The 21,687-nt window shown below is 37.3% G+C and overlaps 1 protein-coding gene across 1 annotated transcript in view; it reads left to right on the forward strand.

The window, feature by feature from the left end:
* Positions 1–21,687, forward strand: part of LOC114460871 (protein kinase C-binding protein NELL1-like) — a 376,823-nt gene that overhangs the window by 73,841 nt on the left and 281,295 nt on the right. Inside the window, exon 4 of the mRNA XM_028442750.1 lies at positions 3,756–3,926. Coding sequence (XP_028298551.1) covers positions 3,756–3,926 — 171 coding nt within the window. The remainder of the gene's footprint in view (positions 1–3,755; positions 3,927–21,687) is intronic.

The raw sequence follows: 21,687 nt of genomic DNA on the forward strand, positions 1-21,687 counted from the left end.
GAACCCTGTGACCCTGAGAACAGAAACAAGTGGGTTGGATGATGAATGAATGAATCGCATTTTTGTGTGTATCACTGATACATTAATGTTTTTCCCGCTAATATTAGTCATCTCAAAATGAATGCTTGTCAGATAGCTTGGAGTAAACATCATCCACAAGGCCATGCATGGGTAAATATATTGGTTAAATTAGTAACTTTTTCAAATAAAGATGAAAGGAATGCTAATGGGGCCTCTTTTCAAGAATGTTTTACACACTTATTAAAACGTTTGCTTGAGTTGTTACCCATTGAGCTCACTCTAATGCTACGTGTGTGCATGGTTAACTTTTGTTGGAGTCTCTATACGTTCTGTACAGATTCATACGTTTGTCAGAACGATGGATTAACTGCCAGCCCTGCAGCAATGATTAACATTCAGTGGAGTGGGTACTTTTTTCATTAATATGAATGAGAGCTGCTCTGAATCAGCTCCATTCCTTCTTTCCTCAGCTTGTGCTTTCTGTGCATGAATATTGAGGCTAAGGTGATGTTTGGCCTGACATTAAGGTTGGGTATCATAACGACATATTTTGGACTTACTGTTCTGTCTCAGAACGTCTGTGCGTGTTAGGCAGCACGGAGGTTTAAGCGTTGGGGTTGTTTGTGGCTGTGAGGAAGCTGAAATGTCACGAATACTGGCCTGCAGCTGTCAGGCTGCTGCTGCTGCTGCAGAGCCAGGCACACACGGAACCAACCATGGTTACAAGTCCAACGCCTGTAGGCCTACCACAGAGAAAAAGAACGAGAACCTTTTGTTTTTGTTGTCTGAATGGATTCCTTAAAGGGATTCTTCACAGTTTTTACAAATGTGGCCTAAAATCTTTATTTATGCTTATTAAAAGCTATGTCTAACAAAAAAACATTATTTTGCACCATGTCCTTTTAATTAACTTTTAAAAATGGGACAACTTTACAGTTTTAGAGCCTGTGTTCCACCATCTTGAAATCACGATTGATGATGTCACACAGCCCCACTGCCTGTAAACATCCCATTGTTTTCTATTGGAGTGAAACATTCAGCCTGATTTTTAGATCATTTAGCAGCTTGGTAACACTTTACTTAAAGTTTTATACATTATTATGCCATGACACCTGTCATTAGCATGAATAAGATGTCATGAAGGCTGCCATTAAGTTTCATTTGTTACCCTTCCCCTTTGTTACCCTAACCCCTAAACCTAACCTCCCTAGATCCACCTCACCCAAAAATGCCAACAAAGCTCCATCCAAAGGTGTGATAATTTATTAAAAGGTGTCATGTTTGACTCGGCCAATAAAGTTATTTAAAAATGGCCATGTGACTCGACCTTTGTAAGTTGTGCACATTGCATTATGGGACGTGGAGTCCTGTAGAAAAATGCAAAGACGAGGTCAAAGCAGAAAAGTGATTTTATTTCATTCTCACTGTCTTTTATTCCTTTGCCAGACAAGAAAGTGATTCATTTTGCCCCCACTTCGAGCCCACATCAAAGGATCAAAAGCGACGTCGCTATGAACACGTGGCCGCTACAAGCTAGTTATTTATCCCTATGGGAAGTTATCTGACACCTCCTGCTCAAAAACAAATTGATTGTGAGGCTCCACTTTCACATTCTGTATTCACACTAAAATGGCTTTGCTTTCATCTTTGCTGTTAATGTCACCCCTAACTTTCTCTCCCTTGTTTCTGCCCCCTCACTTGAGAGTAACACTGCCTCTCTTTTTATATTTTCCCTTTAATAGAGTTTAGCTTTGTTGACGGTCACAACTAAGGAATACATCCGATGCGTTATTCTATTTTTTGCAGGAATAAAACATAGAATAGCTGTTGCAAGAAGATTTCACTCCGAGAACAACTTTTGGATGTCATACAGCTACTGTGTGAAACTGTGATTTATGAGTTTAAGCAGCTTTAAAGATGCAAAAAGTCATCTCAGCAGGTTAAACTTTAATTCCATTTTTAATCAGATGATTAATGAAACTGCACGAGGAGTGTTCAGGAGTGTAGTTGGTTAGCTCTGGCCATAGGCTGCAAAAAAATATAGAGTTTTATTTTGTCTGATTCAAGGTTTAGTCTTGGAGAAAAAAAAAGGCACCATTAACACGCTGGACCTGCAGTGTTTAACATGTTAATAGTGAGTTTTGCAAACCATTTCAGAAATAGTTTGATATCAAATAGACCAAGTCAGATTAATCTCAGCAGTTTTATAAAGGAGAGTTTCAACAATTGTGCCTATGATGACAATAATTTATGTAAATGACGACATGCATATCACAAGGAATCTGCTTTAAAACAAAGATAGTGATGCACAAACTGGGGATGTCCTGATACCACGTTTTCATTTCCGATATGATACCGATATTGTAGCCTTGCATATCAGCCGATACCGATATTGATTACTTTTTTCTTTTTTTAATATTTTTTTTTTACATTTTTTCTTTTCTTTACTAAAATAATAATGACTTATTTTGTAGTGTGGAATATAAGAAAAGGCTTGATCAAGTGATGTCACTCAAACAGAGAACAATAGTCAGCAACAGTAGGGATGAGAAAAACTGACCCATTTATTATTAACCAATTGGTTTCATACATTTTAACCTTCAACATAATATCTACAGTATTCTACAATTGAATAAAATAAATTAAAAAATGATTAAAATAAATTAATAAATAATTGGAAAATCCGGAAATTCATATCTGGTATTCGTTTTCAGGCTAATATCGGACCGATAGCATCTGAAGCATTACTGTATTGGGTTTTACTTCATAATTCCTGTTTTTCTTTTTCAGATTAGCAAACTCAGATGCTATGATGGGTCATCATTTAGACACATGCACATTAGTCATTTGGTAAATGAACACATACTGTAGCTCACTACCACATATATTTAACTGTATGCATCACATCTTAAATATATATACAGTGGTAGGCCTGGCCAATTTATTGATATAAAGTATATCATAATTTCTATTTTGTCGATATCAAAAATTTCAATATCGTCTGTGACAATATATTTTTTTATTTTGTAGCTTATTTTGTATTAAAATACTCGTTTTAGGAGTCGCTACGTCTCAGAACAGCCTAAAAAGCACAGTTTGATGGATTTCTCTGTGTTCTAACCCAGACCTTCTGCTAAACAAGCCACCGTACAGAACTCACTCACACATGCTGTCCCTTATAGTAGAAAAAGCCAAAAGTTGTTAGTTAATAAATGTGCCTGTGTGGCATTTGGCATCAACAAATTGAACCCAGAATTGAATTTCTGGTAAGACTTTATTGAGTTATTGTATATTGCCATTTTGAGAAAAAATATTGAGATATGAATTTTGGTCTATATCGCCCAGCCCTACACAGTAGTAAACATGTGGAAATGTTCAAAATAGGTTTTTCTGAGCCTTTTGTGGCCCCTGAACTAAAATGAGTTTTACACCCCTGATGTACAGTATCATATATATCAATGTTTTTATTTCATATATTGTATGATTTATTGAATATTGGCTTTCATTAAAAAAAAAAAAAAAAAATTCATATTGGCCCCAAAAATCCGGACTCTAATCTTGATAGTGAGTTAAACACTTTTTTGCACGTTCACTGCTACAGGTTCTATGACAAAGAAATGATCAGTATTTTTCCTTCATTGTTGGATGTCTTTAACTGGTGACCATCTTTGGAGACATCATCACCACCTGTGGATCTGCTCTGTGCTGAGCCTCTTTGCTCTCTTTCTCTGCAGTTACTTTGAATTGGAAAGCAGCGGCGTGAGAGAGGAGATCCGCTACCATTACCGCTTCAAAGGCAAGCCACGCTCCGAGTCCTTCCCATACCGGCTCGCTGACGGCCAGTGGCACAAGCTGGCGCTCACCATCAGCGCCTCCCACCTCCTGCTGCACGTCGACTGTAACAGGTGAACATGAAATGCCTTTAACTATCTCTAGCTGGGTTTCCATTTGCCCTTGGAAATGCGCAAAATCTAAATAGCGCAATAAAAACTTGTAATGGAAAAAACACTCAAATATTGATCAAAAGATTTCACGCTTTCATGAGGAGGAATTTCAGACGTTGAGATATTGAAATGTTTCGCAAAAGCGCCATGGAAACACTTTTTCTATAGAACGTGACGTACCTGGACACAGGTCAGATAGTGGAGCCCAGAGCTCACAGTAAACATGGTGATGCTGCAAAGAAGTGGAACAAACTGCAGCAGAGCTGAAGTCAGCATCACATGAACATTTTTAAATCAAAGTTAAAGACACTCTTTTTCTCTAATGTGTATGATTGAGAGGGAGATTTTTGGTCATGTTGTTGATGTCATGTGTTTGTTGATGATTTTAATGTTCTTATGGATTTTTAAGCTGTTGAATGTTTTCTGTTGTACTTTTTGATCATGTAAAGCACAACGAGTTGCCCTGTGTATGAAACGCGCTGTAGAAAATACATTTGCTATTACTGCCACATGTGAAACAACAAAGGGATGCAGAGTGTTATACTGGAAGTAGGGTCTGAGCGTTCCTTCCTGCAGCGAAGTCTCGTGGGATGACATTTCACGGGAGTTAAGAGCCTCCAAAACAACCTTCAATGGATCACATTGAAAGTGCAATTATACTTTGTCCACATTTAGAAATATCGCTTTTTTTTTGCGAAAATCTACTCAAGACTGTGCAAATTTGTGCTTGCTTTGAAGGCATGCCTCTAATGGGCCGTCGTGTTGATTAGGGAACTACTTCCTGTAGCTAACAGTTTCACTTTCTGTGCGTTTCTGGTGTGCTGAGCTCCCACTGATCCTGAATGAAGTGGAAGATATAATCACTCCATCGATTTGGCCTTTGAGGATCTTTTTTTCTAAAGTCGCACTCAGTCAGAGTTGATCCATAAACAAGCGTAATGGCTGTGACAGGCTTTCTTTGTCTCCCACACTTTTCACCGTGAGCCAGGAAGACATCAGTCAACGCTGCGCTAGCTCACACACACAAGCAACGGGGACTAAAGTGTCGCAAGATTTGAGTGGAAATAATGTTCTGTCACATGATGAGAAGCTGTTTGATGCACAGGATGATTCTGCTGCGCTATTGATTCCTCCCATCAGATGATCATACCCATCAGGCTGTGGTTTTTGTTGATTAATTACTGCTACAGAGGCTGTGTGTGTCAGCTCAGGCTGTGGTGGAGATAAAAGACGGCCTCTGAGTTCTATTAGGGAGAAAAGATGAAAACATGATTGGACGAAATTGGTGCAAATTGTCCCCCCCCCCCACCCCCCGCTTGATGTCATTTAGATTAGAAATCAGATAAAGATGATTTTATGTTCACAGTCTAACTTTTTTTTAATCTCTTTACTATTGAAGCATAAAGCACAGACTTTTACCGCAGTCGCTCTTCTTCCCCTTTAATTGGACCCATGTGTTTTTTCCTCTGATAAACAGCTTCATTTTAAATTGGTATGAAAACATATTCCAACCTAAGAACTTCCTACTCCTGGTTTACGTGAAAACAGAAGCCTGACTTCACGTGGTTTGCACTTTGCTCTGTATTGTTCATCTGAAGCTGTAGCTGCTGCAGCTTGAGTTTATAACTGTAGCTTCATTATTAGAAAGCCGTAGATCTTTAATAAATACTGCAAAGGTGTGGCTAAGCTGTCGGCGTCTCCTTTTTAGCCAAAAAGGCAGAATAAAAATGTTCTTTCTTGCTTTATTTTTCATTACCAGTCGATTTATGACCGCCAATGGTGCAAGGTTTGAGTGCTTTAGCGTTGAAGGTTGAATGAATTACATGTTGGTAATTATATTTTACCTTAAGGATTTAAAATTATTATTCTGGTGTTCAGGTCCCGAAGCAGAAAAGCAGCCCCACATCACCAAATTGTGTCATAACTAATGGGAATATTTTAGATAATAATATTAATAATAATATATCACATTTATCCAGTGCTTTTTTATAATTAGACGATGCTAAACAATATTTTGCCAATTACGTTTAACATTCCTGTTAAAGACCTTCAATTTTGAAAATTTACTGTTAGTTCCCATGAAAATTCCCATAATTTTGCAACCATTGTTGATTTTTTTTTATATTGAAAGGATAATAATTATGTTTAGATTTGACAGTTATTTAAAATTACTCCCATTTTTCAGTTAATTCCAATAAATGATTCAATAAAAGTTCATAATTTTTAATATTCCCAAATTCCCGTATAAATTTATAGACAATTTTCCGCCCCTTTGCAGCCCTATTTAAGTGTCAGGAATACCCTAATTTCCGGGATAAATATGCACCATAATATAGGTTGCTTTGGAAAAAAATGTCCAATGTTGCAGACAAAACAAAAAAATAGGTCACACCTGGCAATAAATCACACACCTGAATGGTAATGGTTTGGAAACTTAATCCCAATTGTAGTTATGGTTTATGGCTCTCAGTGCGGAGTCATGAAGCTTTAAAAGTGGTTTTATAACTCTTCCGAAGAATCGTAGGTATCACTGACTTAATTCCTGTATTTATTTTAATCTGGGTTTAATTATTGCTTTTAAAAATATTTTCTCTTTTTCAGCCCAAGTGAAAAATCAACTCAGCTTCTTTCTTTCTTTTATTTTTTCCCCTCCAATGCCCACTTTTTACAACCATGAATACCCAAAGTAATTGTGGACTACTACATCCAGCAGTCCCTATCCCTGATGGTGCTGTTTATTGCTTCTGTTGTAATGAATGTGTGTTAAGAAAAGCTCACAGCTGGCATTCAGTCTGCTTAATCCTCAAACTTCTGCCCTCTCAAACAGATGAAACGCCAGTAATTAAATAAGATGTTCTCCTAAATTGACTCTGTGTAGCGATCAATGAGTAAAGAAATCCACCAGCTTCACAAAACAGCCACTAAAGTGAATCAAGCCCCTCCTAAATGGCCGTGAAAACCAGAGTAAACCAAATAAAACTGTTGCAGCTGAAAAACTCAGCAGAAAAAAAAAATCATGTTGATCATGGAAATGTTAAATCCGCTAACTGCGATAATTTCTATTAGATGCAATCATAGTGTGTGCGTCATAGATTTCTGACTCAAACTCAATTTACTCCATGAAGAAAGGAAAAAGGTTGAAGTTGCCGAGTGAAAACGTCTTTCAAGCAGCAACTTTGACCTTTTTCCTTTCTTTTCGGAGTAAATTAAGTTTGATTCATTAATTTAAGTGGACAAAATGTCAATTCTCACACAAAATGTGACGTAAAATGATGGAATATTACAGAGCTCCTTAAATAAAAATAGATATGTGACGCAGACTAAACCCTCAATGTCATATTTTGGGACAATATCACACTTTAATCTGCAATTTTCCACCAAAAAACATGTAGCTTTAGCAAATAAACAGATGTCAAATCTTGTGCAAAATCTTGCATGGTTTCATTGTATTCATTCAGTGCAAATACAGTAGAAAAACTATGAAATAAAGACCAGTAGTTAACTCATTTACCCATCTCAAGCATGTTTGGCATGATTTTGGGAGGTTTTGAAGCCATTAATGAGATCTGATTAGGTTAATTCAAAGAAATGGAAACAAAACACAAAATTGTCAAATTGTAAAATCTGATACCGAATTCGGGAAATTTTAAGACTGAAAATCGGAGCTCCTAGTGAGGCTGCCGTTGTGGAGGCCAGTGGAAGACAATAGTCGTGATCTGAACTTTAATCTGTTGTCTGCAGATTTAATTCTAAAAGATTCAAAATAAACCTAAAAACAAGAGCAACAACAAAAGCACAAACTTCCATCAAGCTCCAAATCTCCTCTTGGCCAGATTTTGAATATAAAAAGGATTTTTAGTTTTTACTAACTGATCAAGAGTCAGTATTGTGATCCGGATCATCTCCAAGTTTTAATGGCATCGTTCGTGACGTAAGGTCAACCTTTGGTTATGATTTTGTCAAAATCCGTCAATTACTTTTGACTTAAACCTGAGTTCAAATAAATAAATGAACTCTGGTAAAAATATGACCTCCTTGGCAGTTTAATAAGGTTATATTTATATTAACGCTATTGTCTTTTTCTGTATTGCATATAAGAAATGTATATTGCCCAGCACATTTCATATATATTAACATTCAACAGATTCAGTTTTTATTTTGCTGTCCACACTGAATTCCACAAAAATATCAGAGAAGTATAAAGTATAAATATAAAACTGACATACAAGGGGCATACAAAAAATAGGAAAAATATAAACTACTACTACTAAGAGAGAGATAGTGTGGGTGATTGTGCACCTGTCAGAGGTAAATGGTTTACAGCATGAGCAAAGCTGCCTGAAATAAGTGAGATGTTGATGTACAAAATTGTCCGAGATAAACACTGTGTGTATATATATATGATACAATAGTGCCAAAGGTAATCATTATATCTAAAAATATATATACTGTATATATATATATAATATGTGTGTGTGTGTGCACCTGTCCGTCCCTCCTCCATGGGCTCACACACGCACTTCAGCCGCGCATATGCACGTACTCAGTAACTCACATCATACTGCATCAATTTTATATATATCTTTCCCATAGACACTCAAAGTTGCTTTACATAATTATGGGATTATTCTTCCACTCCACACTTAGTGGTGGTAAACTACGATTGTAGCCACAGCTGCCCTGGGGCAGACTGATGGAGGCGAGGCTGCCATGATGCACCACCAACACTCACACTACATTCATACTATCTTCCTCTCTCTCACTTGTGTGTCTGCTTGGCTGTGTGTACGCACGTCTGGTGCTACTCCAGGTCATCAGCGATTGGCTCTGGCCGCACACGTGACTCTACCTCGCTGCTGTGATTGGCTCTGGCATGGATTGGAGCAGAGCTGTGCAGTGATTGGCTCTGGGTGCACACGTGACTCTAGTGGTTTCGCTTCGCGTAACTGTCGCATTAGGGTCAAACTAATCCGACATCGCACAGCTTTGAACCAAGCTGCAGATATGTAGCAAGTATGAATTCTGTCTGTCCCTGAACACCAGACATATTTAAAGCACAGACATACACACACAGACACACATAGATTCCTTGCTTTAATAGAGAGATAAATATATCGCCATGTTACAATATGCAACACCTGCAATATGTTCAGGTTTCATTTATTCAGACAACTTTTTTTCCCCTGCAATTTTACTTTGAAATTGACTTTAATCTTCTAACATGTTTCAACTGCCAACTGTCAGTCTTCCTCTGAAATTGTGCTCAACTACAAGTACAAGTAAGTCATTCATAAAATATAAGTATAAATAAAATATTTGTCAAAATGTACAATTATTTAAAAAAAATAAAATAACACCAATTAATTAAATTCAATGTGAGAGAACTGCCCATAAAGAACTCATAAGGACACGTCAAAGCGATCAGTAGAGGAGGCCTCTGAGGAAGACTGGCAGGTGGCAGTTGAAACATGTCAAGAGATCAAAGTCAATTTCAAAGTCAATTTCCTGAATAAATGAAACCATAACACATTTTTACAAAAAGCCCAAAATGAACTTGCTGTTATTATTCAACACCTACACTGTCCTAACTTTGCCACTAAAACAAACAAAAAGCAATAAAAACGGACACACTTTCTCGGTTCATTTGCGCTCACACAAAGTGAGGAAGGTTTTTATTTCTAATTCTCAGATCCGGATCGTTCTCACACCGCGCTGCGTTTACAGAAGCCGTAATAAAAGAGATTAATCAGGACCACATGTAACTTAATACTCTAATTTCTGTTAAGTGGTTGATATATTTCTCCACTGAAGAGAAATGGTTCAAGCCATTAACATTGCAGCGCTAAGTGGTTTATTGTTCTCAATAAAGCACCGTTTATTGATTCCAGGACTCATTACAGAGTTTCTAAGCATCCAGCGATGTCGGAGGATGCCGTTTGTCTTCATAACTTCAGCTGGACTTGTTAGCGTCGATAGCTCGTCTACTAGGATACATGTTCGGTAAAAGCAGATAAATACACATTAATGATATTCAGACTGATGAAAGGTTTGAATTCCTCTAATAACGGCAAAGATTTAAATTTAGCGGGAAGAAAGGGTTTTGTCTTCTTGCCAAAATGATTTGGATGAGATCAATAGTCTCTCTTTCATTCCGTTCCATACCAACATGTTTGATGAGAATCCAGCAACATTCTGCAGTTTGTATCGGAAAACCATTGCTTTGATGCCTCACACTTTACAGATAATAAAACTGTAGTTTGCTTTTCATCGAATTGTGTTTTTTCTGCACCGTTGCTGATTTGCTGACTCAGCAAATAGCCAGTCCTGGCTAACACATTTACCCATGATTTTCTTTTATATGGTATTGATCAAATATATTTACAGTGTTGTAAAAGTCGGGTCAATACTTTGTAGAAGTTGGTAAATTAGAGGAAACTATATTAAACTTTTTTTTTTTACTCAAATCGGTAAAAACTTATAACTTCTCCCTGGTTTTGAGGTAATTAATGAACTTTAAAGGCAAATTAAAGAAATTGACTGATTTCAGACTAAATGAGAAATCCCATGAAACTGTTGTTCTGGTTTTATCATTAGGTTAAAAGTTTGATCACATTTAAGGTGTTACTGGCCTGGGGAACAGGAACAATGTTCGTCGTAAAAACGAAGACAATGTGTTTCAATGTTACACAAGAGGAAAAAGATCTGAGGTCCATTGTTGTGATAAAGGAGACACATGTTGAGAATGTTACCAACGTCACATACCTTGGCCATGTCATATCAAATGTGGAAAGTTGTTCTGCATTTAGTGTCCAGAGTATTGCTTCAGCTCATACTGTAAGAAATGGAATGAGATAAAAACCGTGCTCACGGATCGTCGGATAAAGCTTCTAACGGTGCGTGTGCGCAGCCGTCTTACGTACAGTCCCCAAGCCTGTCATCTTAACACCTCACAGCTGGCGGATATGGACTCCACATGCATTACATTTCTTAGAAAACTTGTCAGAAATGAGTTCAAACATGTCAATGCACCACCAAGACAAAGAGATAAAACACCATCTTTAGAAGAAGACAACGTAGACTGACGCTTCAAATCTTGCACCAATCTTGACACAATCCGCCTCACCCACACTACAGCGATCCTTAAGTACATTTCTCATACTGTATAACTGGACTTCCTAACTCAGCCCTGCAAAAAACAAATTCTGTTCCACTCTAATAATAAACCTGTGACATATGGAAAAACTACGATAAACTTACAGGCCTTTCTTCTATTCAACTCCAATGGGAAGTCAAGGTTCCTGCCTCTGGTGGAGCGAATCCTTGGCACTCAACCCACTGAAGCAGTGGAACGGGAAAATTGATGATGATGATGATGTTGATCTTGCTTTGAACACGATTTTAGCAATTATAGCTGCTGCGCAGCAGTGGTCGGGGGCAGCTGTTGGCATTTAAAGACAGAGTTTAGACAGTGTTTTATTAGGAAAAAGCCAAATAAAACGTACATTTTACAAATACACTATGGAGATGTTGGTAATTGGCTTTGAAATGATTTCTTGGCTCCATAAGTGAAAAACTAATATTTTAAAATGCCATATTTTCCAAACATCATCTACCATGATTCTTTAATGAACATGTATTTTTTTAATCAAAAATCTGTGTGGATGATTTGTGTGGGACACTAAAAAAAAACAAAATACAACCTATAAAGAAAATAATCCTGACTGACCAGTGAACCAGCTTCATTGTTTGAAAATATTAGATACAGTATGAAAACCAAACACACTCACATTCTAATCATGATTTGGTCATTAATCAACCAAGAACTAATTTACTACAGTCTGTCTTATTTATATCATCTCAACTATAGAATAAACTGCCTCAAAAACTGAGCAACTTAACAAATTTGCATGTATATTAAAAAAAACTCTAAAAACCCTGTTGTAAATGTGAGATCGAGACATATATTGTTTTATTTTTGTGTATGCACGTTTTTGCTATTTTATATTGTCATTCTTTTATGAACGTATTTAGCAAAAATTTGCACCATTTAGAGTCTAGCATTTTGATTTACTGTATGCTAAATTTACGATGAATCAAAAATGTGTGTGGATGAGCTGTAGCAAGTTTGGTGTCAATTATGCAAAGATTTTGGGAGGAGTTACTGTTGGTTTAATAATTTCTACAGTTTTTAAATTTTACTGGGTGATGGACTAAATAATTTGCAATCGGTTTAAATGCACAAAAGTTTGGTGAAAGTTGCAAATCTGTAGCACGTGCTTGATTTGTTGTGAATTTTCGAGGCTTGCTGTCGCGCCACCTTTGATTCTATCGGCTTGTTTTTGCTGATGAGGCATTCTGGCATGGGACTGGTTCTTTGTGCAAAATTTGGTGATTTTTCGAACATTGGGAGGTATGATTTCCTTGTAAGAATAAGAAGATCCAGGTTAATAATATTAGTAGCCAGACAGCCAGATACATATCAGTGCTGTAAATGTAGAAATTGTTTTTTTTTTTTCATGTCTTCGACCTACATTCCCATTGGGAATTGTTCTTGTAGCTCTTTTTGCAGCGTACACAGCAGTTACAGGGTCATGTTGCATGTGTTTCCCCAGGTCTCCCAGTAGTAATTTAAACATGGTATTGGTAAAGATGCCACCGTCTCCTCAGTGGTAGGTGGAACCTGCTCTGAATCACATTTTTATTAGACTACGCTGCCTCCAGTGTCTTTAAAATACAGCCGAACACGATGGAAATTGCAGGAAAATACATATTTCCACATTGGAACAATCCGTTTTAAGCTGTTGGCTTTTAGTTTCTCCATTCAATAGAGTATTGAGCTGGGGTTTGGGCTCCAGATTGTAAAATATCTAACAGCGAAGTGCAGATAACAACACATACTGTATGTGCACAGGTAGAGATTTGCAGCTCAGGGCTATACCGGCGGCAGCTTTGGCTAATTGGTGTTAGAAAAAGCTGGTGAAGCTAAATCTGATGCAGTTTGAGGTGGGGGTGTGACCAAATAGTTAACTCACCATACAAATCTTTGTTAATGAAGAATTATTTGACTGCTAGTGTTTCAGCGTATGGGAGTGGTTTGCTTCACAGATAGAGAATGAAAACAAATGTACTGTTATTTTTTTTAAAATATATTTCTCATTTCTGTAACATAAAACGTTTGAAAGCTGTATTTTGGACCTGCCAAAATACATTCAAAATGCAGCTTGAAATGTTCAGAACCCTTTCTGAGACTGTGAGCTACTTCATACTGTATGTACTGTATAGTAAGAAAAGCAATTCTTAAATACTACATTTTCACAGTTTCACTGTACGATGACAGCGAAGGCTCGTAGTAACTTTAAAAGGTAGAAAATGTTGAGGTTTCAACACCTTATTTCTCCTCATTCATGCAATTGTTTTATTTTGATTACATTTTATTGATATGCAAGACTTAAAAAACATTTGTCATAATGTTTCTGTGAAATAAACATTAAAAGATGGTTATTTTAATACTAAAGCTTTATCAGCGGTATTTTGCATAGTACGAACCACATCTCTCACCTGTATCTATTTTTGTGAGTTTGAATCCTGGAATGTAAATCAGATGGAGCTCATTGGTGACTGGAGCTCCTGAGGGCCCCTTAGCACCATGTTGGTGACCCTCGTTCTACATGATGTATCATAAAACACTTTATTATGGGAGGGAAACACTTTTCTGTCAGTTGTAAATCACTAAGTTAGACAACAGATAGAATACATTTAAACATCCAACAGCATAGATCATGGCATTAAAAGTCTCTCATAGCGTAAATCTGCCTTCTCTAAATGCTGAATGTATGCAAGTCGTCCAAAAAAAAAGGGCGGCCCATCGAGTATTAAAGCGTCCTTACTTTACTAGTGTTAAAGAAATGCTTGTCGTCATGATTTGATCATTAATCAGCCAATAACTAATTTACAACAAAAGTCTGTTATTTAAATCATCTTAACTATGGAATGAACTGCTTCAAAAATAGAGGAACTCACCAAATGTAGCATTTTTATTTTAGTATTTGTATGTAATTGTATTCTGTTCGGTTTTTTGTGTATTTTATTGTGGATATTTTTCTGCTTGTAATTAGGGACCCCAGGAAACCTATAGCAACCATATGGTGGAAGCTAATGGGGATCCTAAAAAACCATAAACAATATCGGCACAGGTGGAGATTTGCAGCTCAGGGCTAATTGGTGTTGGAAAAAGGTAGTGAAGCAAACTCTGATGCAGTTAAAGGCATGCATTACGGCAAAAGTGTCAAACTTATGGCCCGGGGGCCAAATCCGGGCCTTTGGAGCATCCAATTCGGACCGCAGGAGAAAGTAAAAATGACAGCGAAAACATGAATCATTGATTTTTGGTTTGATTTCATTTGATTTATAATTTATTTCTATTTATCTCACAATGAAAAATAATAATAATAATTTAAAAAAAAGAAAATTAATCAAACAAAGGAGAGAACAAATGGTACAAAATCCTGCTTGTGAAGCCAATACATGTTTGAAAATGTTGCATAAATTACTAAAAATTTTAGTTGTAGCTATCTTTGTCTCTCCAAATACACAAATCGACACAGTATTTGCAGAGGCTTATGTGCCTATATTACACAACTGCAGTCTTATTTTATAGAAAATTGTGGAAATAACTCACAAAACTCTTCTAACTTACAAAACATTGGTCACAAAAGCAAGGATTTTTGAAGTGTTGCTCTTGCAGGGACGGATATCCTTCACTTATTGCTTGGATATTATTGGTACCTTTGAAACTGTATATCAGTTATACGTGGAAATGAAGACTAGAGTACATTAGTGTTAAAATTACACTATTTCTAACTATTGTGCAGCCCACCTGAGCTCAAACTGCATTGTATTTGGCTCCTGAGCAAAAATGAGTGACACCCCTGCATTACAATATTTGGCTGATTTTATCTGAAATATCAGGTTTTTAATGGCAATGACATTGTTTTTTGCAGCTGTAATAAATACACTTCCTGTATAAGTCACTGAAATGAACTTAAAGGAGCTTTCTTTGAATGACTACACGTGCTTTGTTGATTCAGCTTTGGCTCCAACACTGCAGATTTCGTGTGTGTCTGTGTGTGTGTCTGTGTGTGTGTGTGCGCGTGCGTGTTGTCTCTTTTGCTCTGTGTACCCTGTTCATGGTTGTAAATTATAAATGAGTAATCTCGCTGTAATTACAACTGACAAGCACCCTATAAATTCTGTTGTGATGGATCTCACTGGTCTGAGCTTTGAGATTTGTGGAAAGTCAAAGAAGCTGACACTAAAGCACCAAAGTGCTGCTCTTTCTGCCTGCAGGACTGTGAAAGAAAATCTAACCGAGCTGTCGGGATGAAAAATGAACTTGTTTGTGCCTCAGCAGCATTTTAGGGCGTTTTCAATAAAAAAAAAAGCAGCTCCGACGTTTAGAAATACCGGTATGTATAGAAATACAAATATTGCTGCGTGTCCTGAGTTTTCATGCATAGTCAATGACTTTCATTCTCGTCGTTTTGAAATGCACTTCATTGGATCCTGCGTTGCTGCTCCCAGTCGTTCCTCTCTCACCTCTCCTTCTGTTGTTACAGCAAAGACGAGACAAGGTCATCAGCTCGGCTGCAGGACGTGAACGCAGATTTTAATTTGGCCTAATTGAATTAGAGGCGTGCACCCGGTACACTTCCGTCACACTCCTTCAGCCAGCGCCTGCTTTTGCACCTGAGAAGCTAATTGCAGCAGTGACATTGGCTCTGGCTGTCACTCTGTCCACCACATGGCCGTCCTCTGCCTGTAGAAGGTCATTTCTGACTGGTGGCTCCCAGGGGGCCCCCGGCCCCTCACAGCAGTGTTCAGCTGCTGTTTTTGGCTCTCTCCTGCTTCCAGAGCTGCTCTGGATGTGTAATCCCTAGATGTGATAAGAAAATCTTCCTACAGACGGTTGCTTCCCCTCAATTTGTAGAACAGACACGGACACTTTTTGATTCCCTGCCGTCATACCCACTCCTTCTTTTTTGGAGGAAAAAACACCCACAATTCCTCTTTGTTAACAGTATGAATACATTTCAAACATATTCAAATGTATTCCAGTGAGTAGTGTTGGGTAGGCAGGGCGTTGCAAATCGAGACCACCAATGTCGACACAATGACAATTTCATATGTTTCTGCTGGCAAGTGTTAATCTGACAAAATCAAGCTTATAAAACACCATTAAAGAAACCTAAACAATTATTTAATAGCAGCCTCCATACTCTCCCAATCTCATGACATGGCCGCGGATCCTTTGTTTGAGTTGGAAAAAACAACAACAACTCAGAACAGCCTCAGTGAGGAGCATCCACAAAGTCAATCCTTCCTTTTGTACCATTCACTGTGAAAAGTACAAACTATTTTCTGACCTTACCTTTGCTGAAGGTCGAGTAGCTCAGGTGTTGGTCTCCATCTTTGAAAAGCTGTCGTTTTTCCTCAAAAGTAAGTTTCTCTATCGTTTCTAGCGATGTCATCCTGACTGTAGTGTTATCCCACCCACTAGCTATAGAACGTAACAGCGGCTACGCTGTTAGAATTCACTAATGAACTGTGAACTGACGTTTAGCATAGCACAGTTACGTAAATGGTTTTCATATTGGGGAACTGACTGCGCATGCCCAAACACATAAACACAGGCAGAGTAGCATTGTGCCTTTGGGAGAGGGTGTGGCTTCCTCCTCCTGCCTTACAGTGGACTGAGGCTGTGCAGTATCTTTGCCGTACCAGGAAATAGCGATGTTTAGTCATTTGGGCTATGAAAAGAACAAAATGCTGACACTTTCAAACTTATAGGTGATGTAGGCTATCGGAAATTAAAAAATAAATTATAATTATATTATAACAAACAAACCTCCACCAAGCTCCAAATCTCCTCTTTGCCAGATATTGACAGTTGTGTTGATCAGTGATCCTGATCATGGTACTGTGATCATTTACATTTTAAAGGCTTGAAAGAAATTTCAATCCCCATTAATAATGATACAGTTGGTCCAAATGTTGCCACGGTTACGACCCACTTTTTTTTGTTATTCAACCAATCAAATTTTGTTTTCTAAATATAGCTGTTGAAACCACATATATAATGTTTTTTAAAACATAAATGTGTATTGTCCCGTGCAACATGCATTTCACAGCATGCCTGACAAAAGAAAAGTTTGTTTCAAAGTAAAAGCCGAGTCCTAAATGAGAGACATGCTGTCCGCGACCCACCAGTTGAGAATCGCTGCTTTAGATAAAGCACCTAATTTGGGAGAAAGAGAAAGAAGTGGATGTTCATATTTTACCCATACATGCTTCTTCTTTTTTAAGCATTTTAATCTAGAAAAGTAATTATAGATTCTAATTTCCCAACGCTGAACCTCTCTGAGACGGTTGGTTTCTACAGAAACAGGAAAATACACAAAAGGACAACAGAAACCTAAAAAAATAACTGGAATAAATATAAAACAACAAGAAAACTGCACAGAATGGCTTTGAAAAAATGAAGAAAAGTATGCAAAATGACACTGCTAAAGCAAAGCAGCATTTTTAATGGTATGACATGATACTGGCTGAAAAGAGCACAACTCTTTAGCTTTCAGAAACTGGTGGAATTTCTCCAATAGAGCAAATATTAGCAAGATAATAGCTACAGGTATATGGGCATTGCCCCCCCCCCCCCCCCTTTTTTTTTTTTATTATTTTTTTTTAGAAAAATTATAATGAAATCAACAAGTCTTCTTGGTTAAAGGGAAATCTGGAAAACACCTCAATGAAATCACTGACAAAACTATTTCTTTTCTTTTACCTTTTCAGAACAATGTCTTCTGTCTTTGTATGTCTGGCTCTTTCTTTCACAGAGGTTTTGTATAAAAAGTTCTTAAAAAAACTAGAATGATTGACAACTAAAGTGAGGCGACACATTGATGAAAAGCTGTACCTATGCATTAGGTGAAGAAAAGGATCTTTTCTTGCACATTTGCACATTGGGTTCTAAAGTGTGATTATTTCCTTCCATGCTTCTGAATAGCTGCATTCATGGTTATGGAAATGCTGTAAAGGTGTGTCCAGAGAGGTGCAACATACTGAGAAATATCCTTAGAAGACCCTTTTTTTTTGACTCGGCACACATTCAGATAAGTCTGAAGAATGCTGTAAAAACACAGAAGCTGATTGGTGAAGGGATGGAGAAAGGATAGAGAAGTTTTATTATTACTAACTTTTATTTGTTGTACGCATAATGATTGGATTCCTGATTTAGTAACGGTACTATTACATTGTTTCTTGTTATGATGTTGAGCTCCTACTGATTGTGTAATTTTTATTCATTCGTCAAACATAATCACTGTCATTTTTCAGTTATGTTGCTTACTGGCAGTTATTACTCACATTATGTGATGGTGTATTTCACACTATTATATATTTAGGTTGTGTTTATGAATGGATTAAACAATTATATAAAGCCTTGTTTGCATTAATGGCGGCTGAAACGTTACTGGAAATAATAAATCCATATTATTTATTCTTTATTTTCTTGACAAACTTTGAATCAAAGTGAGCCACAGGTTTCTGATGATATTGAATATTTCTGATTACATGCAGTAATAATACACACACAATGGCCATACCGACAGAATGCACATTTGTTTGCCAGTTAATTACATCATCTATTGTAAAATGTTGGTGCCAAGGAAAATGCAAGATAAAATCTTTAGGGTCTTCTTCAAGTGCTTAAAGTTTTAGTCTATGCTAAGTGTCTCCGATTGGATTTCCTTTAAACTGTCAGGTTTATTGTTCTCAATGTAAGCTATAGAACACAGAACACTCACACATCAGGTTGTAAAGGGTGGGCGGTTTCATAGCCTGAATGAAGCTCACACGTTAATGATGTCTTTTCATCTACATTCGAGGAGTCGTCTTCTGATCGAGTAGTTGGGTTTTCATCATTAAACTATAGGAATGTAACGATTAATCGCAAGGCAGTTAAAAATCGATTCATAGGTATCACGGTTGATACCGATTTTCTGAAAATTGAATCGCAGTACTTTTTTTAACCAGCAGAGGGCGCTATCCACAAATGTAGGCGGCGGGCGGAGTCTGCTAATACTTTCTTTCTGGCTGCCTTCTACTCTTAAATATGTTAATAAATGATTCATTACCCCTTTAGCACCGACAGAATGTCTGCAATATTACTTGAATATCTGTAAAAGTCACGTTTTTCTATTAGCTCTGTCTGCTAGCATAGCTTCTCTTCTTCACTGCAAGATATCTGCATGCCAACCGACCACTGTGTTACCAGCGTTCTCTGCTGGTCCAAACAAATATGACGTAAATCAGTGCAATCACGGTTTTTTTTTTTTTAAAGTCCAATTGTTAAGGCACAAAATACATTTTCAGTTGCACTTTTAAAAGAAAAAGAACTATTATGCAGTTTTGCATTGTTTATTATAGAACCAGAATTTAAATTAATAGGCTTCATTTTCACTTGTATTATTCCTTTATTTATTTCATTCAAGATTTATTTTTAGTTAAATTGCATTGTTTTGAATAGTTTATCAATGAATTCTTTTGACAATGAAAAATAAAAGGAAAATAGTACAGTATTTTCTAGTTTTTTTCCCAAAAAAAAAATTTGTCTACAGTCCAATTTTGTAAAATAAATTGTGAGAGAATCGTATCGTGAACCCAGTATCGTGAATCGAATCTTATCGGGAGTTGAGTGAATCGTTACATCCCTATTAAACTATGAAAGTGTCTATTTGTACGGTTGACATATGGACAACCCCTTGGTGCTATTGGTACGTTTACCAAAGTACACGTACGTAGCGGGTTAGGGTTAGATTTAGTCTTAGTCACATGACCTAAACTGGCCAATGAGGGGTGCTGCGTACGGATAGAATGTCGGTATATTGATACGGCGACCGTACGGATAGCCACTGCCTTAAACTATAGGGCTGGAATGATAGGAGGCAGTTAAAATTTATTAAGTGCAGTAGGTGGTAGTGGCAGGTAAAAGTTCTCTCTGTATTTTGAAAGTTGGCACAGACCTAGGATATCATTAGCCGCTAATCACACCGTTTTTTTTCACTGGTGGTTTATGTTAATAAGAGGAGAAAAAGGAGTGCAGCTCCTTGCTTCAGCAGGCAGTGACATTCACCGAGTTGTATGTGTCGCTGGTGGGGGAACGCAGCATTAGCCAATCAGGACGCAGAACACAATGAACATAATTCATACGCTGTAAAAAAAAAAAAAAAAAAATGCATCCAAAATTGCACTGTAAAAAAATATATGCAAAACACAGAGGCCGCGAAAGGTGAACCGCGATATAGCGAGGGACTACTTTATAGCGATTTGATTGTAATGATTATTGTGATTTTGATTTTCTTATTTTCCTTATCCAAATAAAGTTGAATCATACTCTACTGACAACAATATGAGTCATAGTTCCAAAAAACAATGTGCATCACAAGTCATGGCAAAGAGAAAGTATTAAAGAAAAATACATTTAGGGTTCGATATCTTCACCAAGACAAAAAATTGCGAAATATTGTAAATCTCGATAAATCGTGAATCAAACCATAGACACCACACACATCACAAATCTGTCCCACCACCGATCTTCCTCCAATCCAGAAATCTCACATGATCAAACAAGATCTTACAGTGTGATTTAAGAATTTATTCCAAGCAATTCAGATTTTCCGACTTCCTACTTGGAAAAGTGACTTGGACCGCCACCGTAAGTCGGAGCCCCTACTTGGAAAAGTAGGAGCATATTTGAGATATTTCAACACTGAATCGACCCAAACCACATTTTTGTTGGGTCAAGGAATTTGTTGCAACACCCGTCTGTAGCGTTGTCGCGTTTGTTGTCAGATTGGTCAAAATTGCGGAAATGTCGTCGGAATTGGCTGAATTTACTTTAATAGTTGTGATTGCAACATTGATAATTCCTCGAGGGTCTGGATATAATACAGTTGATTTTAGGCAGAAAAAGCTGATTTTTGTATTTCACAATGATAACATCCAGAAGGCAACATTTAACTCTTTTTTTTCCAAATATTGGGTTTTATATTTTTAAAGCACTCTATGGGCTGAGTTTGAAGGTCTATTCTCTGTCTTTGCACCTGCTAAAACCATTATTAGGATAAGAAAAAGGCTGTTGGAAGTGAATGGAGCATTAGATTAATGATATAGCTGTAAAGAGGCTCCACTCCATCTGATAATAGCTCTGCTTCTGTCTATCAGTCATTTCACCCATGCAGGTCTTTGGCTGTGTTTAATGTTTGAAGAAAAAAAAAAAAAAGAAATATGATGAATATAAAATTACATTTCAGCCATGCATGAAAAACTACAAATGTTGCCCAAAATGAGGGCAACTCAGGTGTAATATTTTAATTTCCGGTGAAGGGCAGAGCAACTGCTGCTCAGTAGAGCAGCAACAATTCCTTCCCTCATTACTTGCACTGCATTGACACTGCATTGAAGGGTGTCACTCAGAGAATAACAATGAGTTGAAATCATATTACCAACACCACTATATGCTCCCCTTCACCTTGACGCTGCTGACCCCATCCCTAGTAAGGGGTACATTACATTTTGGATTACTAGCAGGAATACTATCACTTTATCTGATACGTGTGACTCTCAGGAAATAATGAAAACATGCAGGAAATTATGTGACCTTAAC

The sequence above is a fragment of the Gouania willdenowi genome, chromosome 3, assembly GCF_900634775.1.
Source record: "Gouania willdenowi chromosome 3, fGouWil2.1, whole genome shotgun sequence".
Taxonomy (NCBI): Eukaryota; Metazoa; Chordata; class Actinopteri; order Blenniiformes; family Gobiesocidae; genus Gouania; species Gouania willdenowi.